Source organism: Onychostoma macrolepis, chromosome 20 (genome assembly GCF_012432095.1).
Source record: "Onychostoma macrolepis isolate SWU-2019 chromosome 20, ASM1243209v1, whole genome shotgun sequence".
Classification (NCBI taxonomy): Eukaryota; Metazoa; Chordata; class Actinopteri; order Cypriniformes; family Cyprinidae; genus Onychostoma; species Onychostoma macrolepis.
In genome coordinates this window covers 28,172,418-28,186,744 of record NC_081174.1, presented here as the reverse complement: position 1 = coordinate 28,186,744, position 14,327 = coordinate 28,172,418, and the positions used below count along the sequence as shown (strand labels likewise).

At 34.9% G+C, this 14,327-nt stretch overlaps 1 protein-coding gene across 4 annotated transcripts in view; it reads left to right on the top strand.

Annotated features, from left to right (window-relative positions):
• dtnba (dystrobrevin, beta a) overlaps positions 1-14,327 on the top strand; it is a 39,810-nt gene that overhangs the window by 13,024 nt on the left and 12,459 nt on the right. For all 4 annotated transcript variants that reach the window (XM_058755783.1, XM_058755784.1, XM_058755781.1 and 1 more), the window contains 8 exons: positions 4,877-4,919; positions 7,837-7,901; positions 7,993-8,073; positions 9,268-9,481; positions 10,639-10,724; positions 11,383-11,537; positions 12,045-12,150; positions 12,315-12,481. In XM_058755783.1, coding sequence (XP_058611766.1) covers positions 7,838-7,901; positions 7,993-8,073; positions 9,268-9,481; positions 10,639-10,724; positions 11,383-11,537; positions 12,045-12,150; positions 12,315-12,481 — 873 coding nt within the window. In that variant the 5' untranslated portion in view covers positions 4,877-4,919; position 7,837. The remainder of the gene's footprint in view (positions 1-4,876; positions 4,920-7,836; positions 7,902-7,992; positions 8,074-9,267; positions 9,482-10,638; positions 10,725-11,382; positions 11,538-12,044; positions 12,151-12,314; positions 12,482-14,327) is intronic.

Sequence of the window (14,327 nt, the reverse complement as noted above, 5' to 3'; positions counted from 1 at the left end):
ATATGCAAAAAAAAAACCAGGAAAGGGACAAAAACCTTTTCACAGCACTGTATGCATGTATGTATATGTGTATATGAGTGTGTGTGTGTGTGTGTGTGTGTGAGAGAATGAGTGAGTGAGTGTGTCCCAGCACTGGGGTTGCACGAGTTAGTGAACTCTCAGGGCTGGGTTGTGGCAGGAAGGGCATCCGGCGTAAAACGTGCCAAATCGGTTGTGCGGATCACACCGCTGTGGCGACCTCTGATAAAGGGAGCAAGCCGAAGGAAGATAGATATGTGTGTGTGTGTGTGTGTGTGTAAATTGTATTTATTTTTATTAGTGCCGTCAAACGATTAATCGTGATTAATCGCATCCAAAATAAAAGTTTTGTTTACATAATGTGTGTGTGTACTGTGTATTTATTATATATATATATATATATATATATATATATATATATATATATATATATATATATATATATATATATATATATATATATATATATATATATAAAACACAAACATATATGTATATATTTCAGAAAAATGTTTGTACATTAAATATATTTATATATAATATAAATGTAAAAAAAAAATGCAAATATTTTCAAAATATATACTGCATGTATGTGTATTTATATATACATAAATATACACACTACACACATTATGTAAACAAAACCTTTATTTTGATGCGATTAATCGCTTGACAGCACTATTTTTATATATATATTTTGTGTGTATATGTGACGTTTTATTTTTGTTGTTTTGATATTTTTTGGAGTGAAATTGCTGCAAAAATAATGTTTATTAAATTAAAATGATAATGGATAGCACCAGTAGTAACCAAAAAAAAATCAACTACTACTTCTTATCTTTTGAGTTTGTGGCGAAATAGAGCCGGATGTGTTCTTGACAGCTTTCATTAGTTACCCTGCATTTCAGTGTTTAACTTCCAGGGCTTTCGGCTTTATTTGTCTCTGTACGAAATGCAAATAGAGCTGATGCCAGTCCTGTGAAACACAAACACACATGCACAATCTCTCCTGTGCTCCGTCACGTCTCTCTCAATGGATGTGACGTCTGAGTTTGATCTTATTTTTGTGCACAAAGACAGTGAGCCGCATGAGAGAAAGACGCTGACGGAGAACAGAGGAGCGTCTGAAAGGCAGATGAGGGCCGCTGGCCGCGGGAACTGTTCGAAGGCTTTTGTTGATCTCCCTAGAGAAGATATTCAATCATTCGCTCCACGTCACATCACAGAGAAACTGATATGAGCTGGCAGAGGAAGAAAAGAACACAAACTCCTCCAACTCAAAAGCAATATCTTCAGATGATTAATTAAGATGGTTGGATGCTATATATACACGCAGTATTTAAGCACACATGGTGTGTAAACAGGCAGATGGCGCTGTCAGTTGTGGTCGTCATAGCAAATGTTACTGTGGTAAATGTTTCCATAACATGCAGTCATACAGTGCTGCTACTGTAGAGAGTTTCAGACTAACTGAATTAATCATTTTAATCATGATGCCACACACAGTTACTCTGGCAGGTGGAAACCTGTTTCAGACTGGTTGACACATAATGTCAGGCGGGTGCTTGAGTTCTTGCAATACAATGTTTTATTTATTGTGTAAATGTTTTTATTGCTTAAAACGTTTAGTGTGCTGTGATGCTTCAACATTACTATAGTCATCTGAAGTCAATTTGTCATCAGTGTTATCTAGCTGCTAGATGAGGTTTTGTTGAAATTGCAAAACTTCTTGTGAAAGTCTTGCAAGCATCAGTTAAGATGGTTTGATCATTATAAACAAATCAGTAATGTTTTGCAACATTTGCACTCTTGCAGAGTTGCAATGGCCTATAAATTATCCTGTTATTATTGCAGTTGTAAACGATATAATGTATTCTAATTTTATCATTTATATAATTTAATTAGCCTATAAAACAAATGTTTTTGTGTATGTGTATAAAATTATACTATTATTACTTAAACTATTACTAATTTTTACATTACATTTTACATACATTTCTTTTTTTATGTAAATTTTAAAACACACACACACACGCTGGGCTGGGCTGGGCTGCTCCAGGACAGTTTTGGAAAACATTTCATAGACATGTTCTTAAATGTTACTCATATAAAATCTATTACATGCACGCACAGTTTTAAGGCAGCTTTAATCGCCTTTTTGGTAACATCATGACTTAACTGACCACGACATTGCATGCACAGAGTTTATTTCGCGCTTTGATATGAAATGATACAGGCTACAGCACGCACCGGCACCTTTGTTCGTGCAATTGAGCACGCGCTGCGAGCACAGTACCGTTTCCGCGCTCGTTTGACTCGCGCCTGCCGCTACAGTGAAGTGGAGCGCGTGTCTGAAATGTCTCTCGTTTTATGTGTTCGTAAAGACGTTCTGCGACTGAATAAATGCACTTCTTGTCAAGAGAAAAAGTGACAGAAACAGCAGTTATGAGTGGGGTGGCCAACCCTAGCTCCGTCCCTGCGTTAATTGCGTTAAATATTTTTAACGCGTTAAACTGAAAAAATTAATCGCCTGCGTTAACGCGCTAATTTTGACACCACTAATATATATACATACATACAGACATACATGTATGTACACACGTATATAATTTCTAATTGTTTACAGAATTTTTAATTGTTAAAATATATATTTATATAGTTCAAACATTTATATCAATTACAAAATATATGTATATTATAATCTTTGTGTGTTTAAGCAGTAATATGTATTTTAATTTTATTATATCATTTATTTTATTTATTCTATTAAATGACATTTTAAATATTGCAAACATAATTGTATTATTTAGAATAGATTAAAGGTGTATATAAAATATTATGTAGAATATAATAATTTAAATATTATATTATTATTTGTTTTAAAGATTTTCAGCATATTTTTCTGATACAAATAAGGGAATCTGTTGCTATAATATCATTTTGTGTGTGTGTGTTGGCTCTATTTAAAATGTTGGCATGTCAAGTAAAAAACATTTTTGTTGAGCTTTGGACTCTAGCCATTTTCATAACTGCTCACAGCAGTGAACCAATAATATCTGGCAGTGTTATTAATAACTGGCTGTAATATTAATATCTGACAGCATTAGTCAGTGTGAGAGTATAGCAGCAGCATTCTGTTCTGGTTTGGTCTCGGAGGGGCCGTGATGTCTGAAGTAAATGAGCGGCTCTCCTCTGGGTTTGGTTCTGAACTGAATGGAGGTTCGAGAATGAACTGCATCAGCACAGGCTAAAATCCGCCTGACCGCACACACACACACACACACACACACACGCCTCATATGGTGCCTTTACATAATTGTTTTCCACTTATGGTGTGTGAGTGAAAGGTCATGTGTTTGGGCGGCTGACAGGAATAGTAAACTCACTGCCGCCTGTCTGTGTGACTCCTCCTCTACTTCCACTTTGAGGGTGTTTGTGGTTGTGCAGAGACTGTGTGTTTGAGTTAATTGTGAACTCCAGCAGCAAAAATGAAGCTGCCGTTGTGTTTTGTTGATCATGATAAAGAATTATAAATGCATTGGAGAAATGCAGTGTGTTGATGCATCAGCTGTCATTATGGTGGGTTTCTTCACCTCAGCCCATTTCTCTTGAGAACTGTGTGCTGTTTGTGGATTCATGGCTCGATTGTCAGTTTAGTCATTTGTCTTTTTAAATAGAAACAGAATCAGCTCATTCCTGTATCTTATGCATGGCAACACCAGTTTGATTCCCACTGAACGCATCAACTATTAAAATAGATCACAAAGTTACTTTAGAGATAAAAGATAAAAGAGCCTGCATGTTAATTGTGTGTATGTGTGTGTGTGTGTGTGTATGTATATATATATATATATATATATATATATATATATATATATATATATATATATATATATATATATATATATATATATATATATATATATATAAAAATTAATTATTGTAAATTATACTATATATATTTATTTTAAATGTATTTTCATTATGATTTTCTGATATGAATAGGAAATGGTATTAAAATGTATATTTGTGGTTATTAAAGGGATTGTTCACTCAGAAATGAAAATTCAAATGGATGTAAATTGCATATGTAATCTTAAATCTAAGCCTAAATATTGTATCATTGGTCATTGAAAGCATTTCAGTTGCCAGGATTTCTCAGTTTTGACCTTCTTCCCCACCCAGATTATTAAACTTGCCCTTTGTAATATTTGAAATAATTAAAATATATAAAACAAATAATAAATTAATGTAATGGAAAAGTCATGGCAATATTTAAAAATACATATATTTTTTGTTATTTTCATTTAATTTTATATTTATGTGCAATTTTTTTTTCTCATTTTTATTTGTCTTTTTTTTTGTGGCAAAGAATAATTACTTGGACAACAAACATTTTAGAAAAAAATCTATATAGTATGTTTTGTTTTTGTTTTTTCTTCCAAAACGTTTATATTTGGTTATAGTTTGGCTAAGATTAGAATTTGTATTTAATTTGTAGATTTGTACATGATCTGCTAATGAAATGGACCATTACTGTGAATTAAAGGCACTGGAATATGGAATCCTTTGATAATACACTTTAATATTTACTGAAAGAGAAACTAAATGAGTCTTGAATGGAGTGATGCTTGTAACTGAAGAAATCTTGTGCCTCGGTGACAGGAGCAGATGTGACTGACAGACTGACGTGTGAATGATAACAGACTCAGCAGGATGAATGAGCAGTGTGGGAATTTAGAGATGTACTGGACTGTGGCGGTGATGAATGTGTGATTAATCTGTGATTAATGTGTGTGTTTGTGACTGAACTGAAGTGAACAAACGTCTGATCATCTCACTTTCTTCCTGTTTTCAGGCCTCTTGATGCTCTCACCTGACTGACTTACAGCTGAGATCAGGTAACCAATGACAGGTGTTTCCTCTTAATTAACTTGTACTCCTGCATTTCATATTTCAGTTGCATTTCAGCATTTAATGTGTGCACTATTGTTCAAAAGTGTGGAGTCTGTAAGATTTTTTAATGTTTTTGAATGCAGTCTTATCTGCTCACAAAGGCTGGATTTATTTGATCAGAAAATACAGTAAAATTGTTAAATATATTTGCGATCTAAAATAGCTGTTTTTTTTTTTTTATATTTTTAAAACTTAATTTCTTCCTGTGCTTGAAACTTGAAATGGTGACCCAGTGTCATTTTTAATGTACATTTACAGTTCAAAAATGTTGGGGTCAGTAAGATTTTTAATGTTTATGAAAGAAGTCTCGTGCTCACCAAGGCTGCATTTATTTGCTCAAAATACAGTAAAAACTATTGTGTAATATTGTGATTTGATTTTAATTTTTTTTTTACAATTTAAAATAACCATGCTCTATTGTAATATATTTTAAAATGTAATTTATTCCTGTGATCAAAGCTGAATTTTCAGCATCATTACTCCAGTCTTCAGTGTCACACAGAAATCATTCTAATATGCTGATTTGCTGCTCAAGAAACATTTCTGATTATCAATGTTGAAAACAGTGGTGCTACTTAATAATTATGAGGAAGTGATGATTTTAATTTATTTATTTGATGCATATAAATCAAAAGAAAAGCATTTATGTGAAACAAATCTCTTGTAACATTATAAATGTCTTGATTGTCACTTTTGATCAATTTAATGCATCCTTAGTGAGTAAAAATAAGGACATCTCAAATCTTACTGACCCCAATCTTTTGAACCTTTCATACCTCATTTCTTCATTAAAGATCATTGTGATTAAAACCGTTTAAGGAAGTTTCAGTCCTCAGCTGCAGTCGGTGTTTGTGTGAGTTGGTGACTTTTAGCGTGTCTGTGTGATGAGTGTTAATGTGAGTTCAGGACACTGGAATGTTTTAGCAGTGAGGTGCTGCGCGTTTGAGAAATTATTCTCACTCAGTTGTGCGTTTGTGCAGAATCTCATAAGTTCAAATAAAAAGATTTTAAGGCAATGAGGACAAAACGACGATGTGATTGAGTTGAAGACAGTGAACGAATAACAGAATGAGTTCTTCCCGAGTGTTTGGATGTCAGTTTTAGTGGAGTTGTGTTAAATGTAGCTGTTGTGAGTGTTTGTACCTCTGTGTCCCAGGGGATTATGGGTAAGTCTCACCGGAGACCCTCAAATCCCTGCAGGAATGTGTGTACACATGCTTCAGTGCTTTGCAGTAAGTAGAGAGAGGTTCGGTTCTGTTCTTTATTAAGATGTAACTGTTTGGGAAATTCAGTTGTGTGTCAGCTGTCAATGAATGTCACCAAAAAGTCACTGTTAACAGGTTTTTGGCACATCTGGTTGCTAGGGAGTTGCTACTTGCTAGGTTACTATATAACTCTTTAAGTTTTTCCTAATTGTTAAGAGGGTTGAAATTAGGGGTGCTCCAATTGATCGGCTACCGATGCCCTGTTAACAGATTAAAGCATTCACACCGCACAGGGTTGTGGTCCATCAGTGTGATCCAGGAGCGGTGCGTCTGCAGCAGTGCAGCGACTGTTTCCACATCGAGTCTATTTTTGCTGCGCTCCAAGCGCTGAATTAAAGTAACAGCGCATTGTTTGCGGTAAATATGAACATGGATTGACACGAAAATGTAGTAATTACACCATAAATGCATATAATTAAAGTCTACTGTGTTTCACAGTCAACATATAGGCTATGGGTTTTTGGCTAGGTTTAAAGGAAAAGAGCACTTTTAGATAAACAAGGCAATAATAGCTGGCACTCGTGAAGGTAGGAAAACAAAATTCTTTATGAACAGCAGGACTGCTTGTAATAAAGATTTAAATGCAAAAGAAAATTCATTTTCAAAAATGAAATTCAGGCTCTGAATAAATGTCTAAAAATCTTGATTGGATCATCATAAATAATTCTACATGGAAAAAAAGGCTTTAAAAAGATCGGTATCAGTGATCGTATCGGCAGATACTGCTTTCTGTGATCGGCCTCAAAAATCCTGATCGGAGCACCCCTAGCTGAAATACAGTTGAAAATATAGTTACTATGAAAATACTATTTTAATATAGTTGAAAATACACTGTAAAAAGTGATGAGTTGACTTAACTTAAAATTGAGGAAACCCGTTGCCTTAAACTTGACAATTCACTTAATTTGTTTTTTTTAAATTATCATTTACTTAATAATTTTAAGGCAACGGGTTTCCTCAATTTTAAGTTAAGTCAACTTATCACATTTTACAGTGTATAATATCATAGAATCATTACTATAACTACAGACATTATTGAAAAAATTCAGTGCATTTCTTAAAATTTGTTTAAGATCGGAATGTGTAATTAATATTTTTTTCCATCTTGATCTGAAAATATTATTAGGTGCCATTTACTAAACCAATTTTATTTGAGAATTCAGAAATAACTCATGTTTTATTTAATTTAGTTACAATACAAGAACAAATCCATTACCATCCATCACATTTCTTTTACCGTCATGCATGGTTTTAAAAAAACACATTGTTTCACATTATGCAAAAATTTATTGCAAAAAAAATTCATTTATTTATTTATTTTAGTAACAACACAAGAAAAAAATGCCATTACCATCACATTTTGTTACCATCATGCCTGGTGTTTTTTTTTTATTGCAATACAGGAAAAAAAGAACATTATGCAAAAATCCAACTGAATATTGGTCAAGGCCTTTAATGTGACAGTTTTATGTGTGTGAAACAGTCTGAAGATGCTTCATTCTTTTAAAGATATTTATTTTGAGATTTCAAAAGCTCAGAAGTGCATCTAATTGAATAATCATCCGTCTGTGTTTCATTTCTCTCTCTGTGTCTCTAGGATGATAGAGGAGAGACGGAAGGGGAATGTCATGGCCGACAGGAAGCAGATCTTCACAGACATGAGTGAGTGCTGCCCACCACATGACCTTTGAACCACAATGCACGTTCATAAACTGATGCATCTGAGTATAAATGTGCAACTTTGATTGTTCAGAGACGCAGAATTATGACACCATCCGGCTGTCCACGTACCGCACCGCCTGCAAGCTCAGATTCATTCAGAAGAAATGCAACCGTGAGTAGCACTTTAAATCAACTGAAACAAACTAATCTTGAAAAAGATGCATTTTGCAGATTGTTTGCAAATTCAAAACAAAGCTCAGCATGAATGAACTCTACTTAGTATAATAAGTGTAAACATAGGCCAGAAATACACTGTTGTTTAAAAGCTTGGGGTCAGTAAGATTTTTTTTTTTCCCTTAGAAATTAATACTTTTATTTATCAATGATGCATTTAATTGATGAAAAGTGACAGTAAAGACATTTATAATTTTACAAAAGATTTCTATTTCAAACAAATCCTGTTCATCAAATAAGCAAGGAAAATCATGGTTTCCAAAACAATTTTAGTCAGCACAACTGTTTTCAACATTGCTAATAATCAGAAAAGTTTCTTGAGCAAACAATTAGCATATTAGAATGATTTCTGAAGGATCATGTGATACTGAAGACTGGAGTAATGATGCTGAAAATTCAGCTTTGGTCACAGGAATAAATTACACTTTAAAATATATTACAATAGAAATGAGCTATTTTACATTGTAATAATATTTCACTGTTTTTACTGTATTTTTGATCAAATAAATGTAGCCTTGTTGAGCATGAGAGACTTCTTTTAAAAAAAATTACTGACCCCAAACTTTTTAAAAGGTAATGTACATTAATAGAGGGTAAAAAAATGACATAGACTACGTTTACATGCGCACGAATAATGCGATTATTTCCGCTGTTTTAATTTATTTACGTCAAATGCAAAATCATTTTGTATGGTTGTATTCCACGCTTTTTCGGCCATAGAAATGGGTTCTACTCGCCGTTTCTGGATGAGGGACAGACAGAGTTGTGTTTTCCCCAGAAATGCGATGCTTTCTTCTCCTCCTTCGTTTCTAATCTCCGTAATATTAAAATTAGATAAAAAATTGGCGTACGCCACCTATGTTAATGTGATTATGCTTGCTGCGATTTTGAGCTTAATCGCATTATTTAAATCAAAGTATTGCGTTTACATGAGGTAAAGTTTAATCGCAACATCGTCAAAATCTCATTATAATCGCATTAAGAGGGTGCATGTAAACGCACTCATTGTGTCACAATTTCAAGTTTAAAAGTGAGTTTTTCATGTTACGTGTTATGTTTAGAGTAATTTGGACTGACATAGTAAGTTTTTCTCTGACATAATTCCCTATATTTCATGTGTTTTCTCTCTCAGTGCATCTGGTGGACGTGTGGAACATGATCGAGGCGTTTCGTGACAATGGTCTGAACACGCTGGACGTCTGTACTGAGATAAGCATGGCTCGGCTGGAGACCATCATCACCTGCATCTACCAGCAGCTAAACAAACGGCTGCCCACCACACACCAGATCAACGTCCAGCACAACACCAGCCTGCTGCTCAACTTCATGGTAGCAGCACACGACAGGTGAGCGTGTGTGTGTGTGTGTGTGTGTGTGTGTTCTGGTCTTGTGCTGCGTTTGGGAAAGTTTGGGATAATTTCAGATTTGTTCAAAGAAATTAAAGTCCCCCTGTAGTGAAAATCAAGTTTTTTATATTGTTTATTTGTCTATGTGGTGTTTTTAATTTGCTTTTAGACAAACCATGTGCCAATCCATCAATCAACACCATTGCTGAGTATTTTCTTCTTAAAACTGTAGTTTCCCAAAGGCAGTCCCAGAAACACGGTTTGAAACAGCCCTTTTTTTGCTACGTCACAAAAATCACGTCAAAGGATCCTGTCATTAGCATATCATTAACTGTGCTGTAAAGCAGGGGCTCTAGTGAGAAGGCAGCCAGGTTAATCCAGTATATTTTTCTGTAGATGTTTCGCTTCCTGTTGATATTTTTCACTATTTTCACAATGGCATGTGCTGTTAGTGCTTATTTGTGTTTAGAACCGCTAACTTGAAGAATAACCTGCGGCAACAGTGTAAAAGTAGCCCGGAATCAGACTCACCTCTCCCGCATTGGCGTCCGCTCTTCAATTGCATTGCTCACGGGCGCGAATTGAGAATCACAAACTTGGCTGCTTTTGAGTCTTCAAGGCATTTTATCCACTGTAGTTGTCCGCTAGTAAAAACATAATTTTATCAGTCATTATCCGTGGATCAGGAGGCGCTGGCTGCTGTGACTGAGTGGAGGCGGGGCTAATTTGCATATTCATAGATCCGCGTATAGTAAATGAGGCAAGGGTGTAGAGTTACTTTCAAGCTATTTTAAGGCATGAGAAAATTATTTGCACAAGAAAAAACATTTAAATGTCATTTTGATGATCAAAGATGAGTTTTAAGGGACACAGTTTTTGACTATGGGGGATTTTAATATTTTTAATTAGCAAGCATGCATTAAATTGATCCAAAGTGTCAGTAAAAACATTTATAATGTTACAAAAGATTTATATTTCAAATAAATGCTGTTTTTTTTAACTTTCTATTCATTGTTCAAAAAAAAAAAAAAAAATGCAATTTTCACAGAAATATGAAGCAGCACAACTGTTTTTAACATTAATAACAATAAGACATGTTTCTCGAGCAGCAAATCAGCATCAGTTCATTTGACGGTGTAACTGTGTGTGTTTTGCAGTGATGCTCAGGGAAGGCTGATGGTGTTTTCTGTGAAAGTGATGCTCTCGGTGCTGTGTGGAGGGAAACTGGTTGATAAACTTCGCTGTAAGTTCATGCATCGATTCCACTAGTGGACAAATCAAGTCACCTTTATGTATTTGGCGCTTGTTTTCTAGGTGTATTAGGAATGGGACGATCTCCAAATGTGTTGATGTTTGGTTACATCATATTATGTCTGATGTGAGGATTGGCTATGCTGTGTTTTAATTGTGTTGATTTCGCATCACGGGGCTGAAACGTTTTTGCAAGAATCAATAATACAAACTTCTTCATATATAAGACAAATTCAAATTCTACTGTAGAGCAGCTCTAAACACAATCAGTGCATCCAAAATCACATGCTGTCTAAATAGGTTCTACATTTGAATTTGAACTTGCTTTGCAACCATTGAAAAAGTCTGTTCTATATAGTATGAATATGGGGAGTATGAATGAAATTCAGACGTACGTACTATATCCGCCATGTTGTTACTGTCTCACACATCTGCGTCAGTTGCGTCGCTTCAGTGCCAATCATAAATCCATAGTGTCCATTTAGACACTACTCTTTTGGCATACTTTTTTTTTTTTTTTAACCTATTATAAAGTAAGGAAGTATTTGTGTTCAGATGCAGGGAATCTCTTTATTCAGTTCAGTTCAGTTATATCATTGCTCATGAACATGTTCTGTGGCCGATGTAACGAGTGTGTTTGTGTGCGTTAGATATTTTCTCTCAGATATCTGATACTCATGGTGCAATGGTGATGTCCAAGTTTGACCACTTTCTGCGGGAGGCGCTGAAGCTGCCCACTGGCGTATTTGAGGGGCCGTCGTTTGGCTACATGGATCACTTCGCCAGATCCTGCTTTCCTCAACAAGTAACAGTTCCACACACGTTTCATTATGTGTTTGCATAAACCTGACTATTATTGCTCATAGATTGGGTTAGTGATCTGAACACTGAGTTTTAGACTGTGTGACTGATCATTTGTGCTACAGAAGTAATAATACTTCAAATCATGCAGCCTGTTGAAATGATCAAACTTATTTTATTTTAACCTGGTGCAGGGTTCCCAATTATGGTAAAATCATAATCAGTTATTTTGAGAGACCATACAATTGTTTAACACAGTTGTTCATTGACTTTGGAAAGCCAGATCTTGCTGTTTTTATTGGCTTTTTAACAGTGGGTTTAATTGAACTTGAACTTGAACAGGTATAGTTGAACTGAAAAACACATTTTTTAAAATGTATGAAAATTAGATGAATAAATAACACAAGCCCTAAATGCTCAGAATACTTTAGCAACCACATATCAACGTCCTATGTGTAAATGTGCAAAAGTTCTGTCATGGATGTATTTTGTGTGTGTGTGTGTTTAACAGAAGAAGGTGATGCTGAACATGTTTCTGGATACTCTGATGTCAGATTCTCCTCCTCAGTGTCTCATTTGGCTTCCTCTGCTGCATCGGCTGGCAAACGTGGAGAATGGTAGCACACTGAATAATATACGCTTAATTATTCATATTACTCTCACTTATTTATGCTTCCGTGACAAAGCTAGAATTTTTACAAGTCTCCAGTATCATGAACATTAATTTTCTAGTTTAATATTTGTATATTCCAGCACACTGAATCTCTCTCTGTTTGTCAAGTCTATCATCCGGTGGCGTGTTCGTTCTGTCGGTCGGAGGGCATGATGGGATTCCGTTACCGCTGTCAGCAGTGTTTTAACTATCAGCTGTGTCAGAACTGTTTCTGGCGAGGTCATGTGAGCGGAAACCACAACAACCAGCACGAGATGAAGGAGCATTCGTCCTGGGTGAGGATCAGCTACAGTGCTCATCTCATACTTTTTTATTTATTTATTTTAAATTTTTACCACAAAACCAGTCTTAAGTCGCTGGGGTATATTTGTAGCAATAGCCAAAAATACATTGTATGGGTCAAAATTATCCATTTTTATTTTATGCCAAAAATCATTAGGATATTAAGTAAAGATCATGTTCCATGAAGATATTTAGTAAATTTATTACCGTAAATATATCAAAACTTCATTTTTGATTAGTAACATGCATTGCTAAGAACTTCATTTGGACAACTTTAAAGGCGATTTTCTCAATATTTAGATTTTTTTTGCTCCCTCAGATTCCAGATTTTCAAATAGTTGTATCTCAGCCAAATATTGTCCGATCCTAACAAACCATGCATCAATGGAAAGCTTCGAAAAATTGACACTTAAGACTGGTTTTGTGGTCCAGGGTCACATATATGTGTGTTTTTTCTGTAGTCCACATATAATGTTTGCACTACAAACAGTTATAAATTAGTTTTTCATGTCACTTTCCACCATCTAGGAACATGGAAATATAAAGTGATTTTAGTCGTGGGAATTAATAAAATGATAAAATGCATGTTGTTGTTCTTTTGTTGATTTTGATTGCTTCTATTGTCCTCATTTGTAAGTCGCTTTGGATAAAAGCGTCTGCTAAATGACTAAATGTAAATGTAAAAGCTTTCTTTAGCAAATTTACATTTCTACTCTACCATTCAAAGGTTTTGGGTCGGTAGGATTTTTAAAAAGTCTCTCTAATGCTCACCGAGGATGCATTTATTTGATTAAAAATACATAAAGTAATATTGTGAAATATTATTATGACTTAAAATTTCAATATATTGTAAAATGTAATTTATTGCTGTGATCAAAGCTGATTTTTCAGCATCATTACTCCCGTCTTCAGTGTCACATGATCCTTCAGAAATCATTCTAATATGCTGATTTACTGTTCTAAAACACATTTTTATTATTATCAATGTTGCAAATATTTGTGCTGCTTCATATTTTTATAAAAACTGCAATACTTTTTTTTTTTTTTTTTTTTTTAAGGTTTGTTTGAATATAAAGTTCAAAGAATATCATTTATTTGACGTAGAAATTGTTTGTAACATTATAAATGTATTTACTGTCACTTGATCAGCTTAATGTATCCTAGTCTCAGCCTCAGACGTCACGCCCACGGACCGTTGGCTAAACGTCTGATGCATATATGGCTCACAAAAGTGGAAACACTTCAGGAGTTTCGAAGTCGTCGTGGGATTGGTTGAATTATACAGGATTTCCGGGGGACGTGTGTGTCGCGTTCCGCCTGGAAACAAAGATGCCGTGACACCAAACCCTCTCACATCATGTCACATTTACAACCGTGACGACAAATGCTTATCAGGATCAAATGATAAACGCTGGATTTTCAAAATTGTGTGAAATATTTAAAGTTCGCGCCATAGAATCTTTAAAATATGTTCGAGAGTTTTACTCCGAGAGTCTGTCATTTGTGGTGACATTTCCACGCCCAGAAACGTGATGCTGAACGAAACGAACTGTGATTGGTTGTTTGACATGTCACTCAAACAGGCTCATGGGTGGGCCTTGGCCAATAAAAGCTGCCATAGATTCCAGACCTTCAGCCGTCAGTCTGAAGGTCTGGCTACGCGAGACTAAATGCATCCTTACTGAATAAAATAAATAATTTCTTTTAAAAAATCTTACTAACCTCAAACTTTTATGGTTGTTTTAATGTTTTCATGATGCTTTTTATTGTGCAGGCTTCCCACCGACTGGAAAACCATTGAAATTTTTGTACTAAATGTGCATTTCTTTATACAGTTGG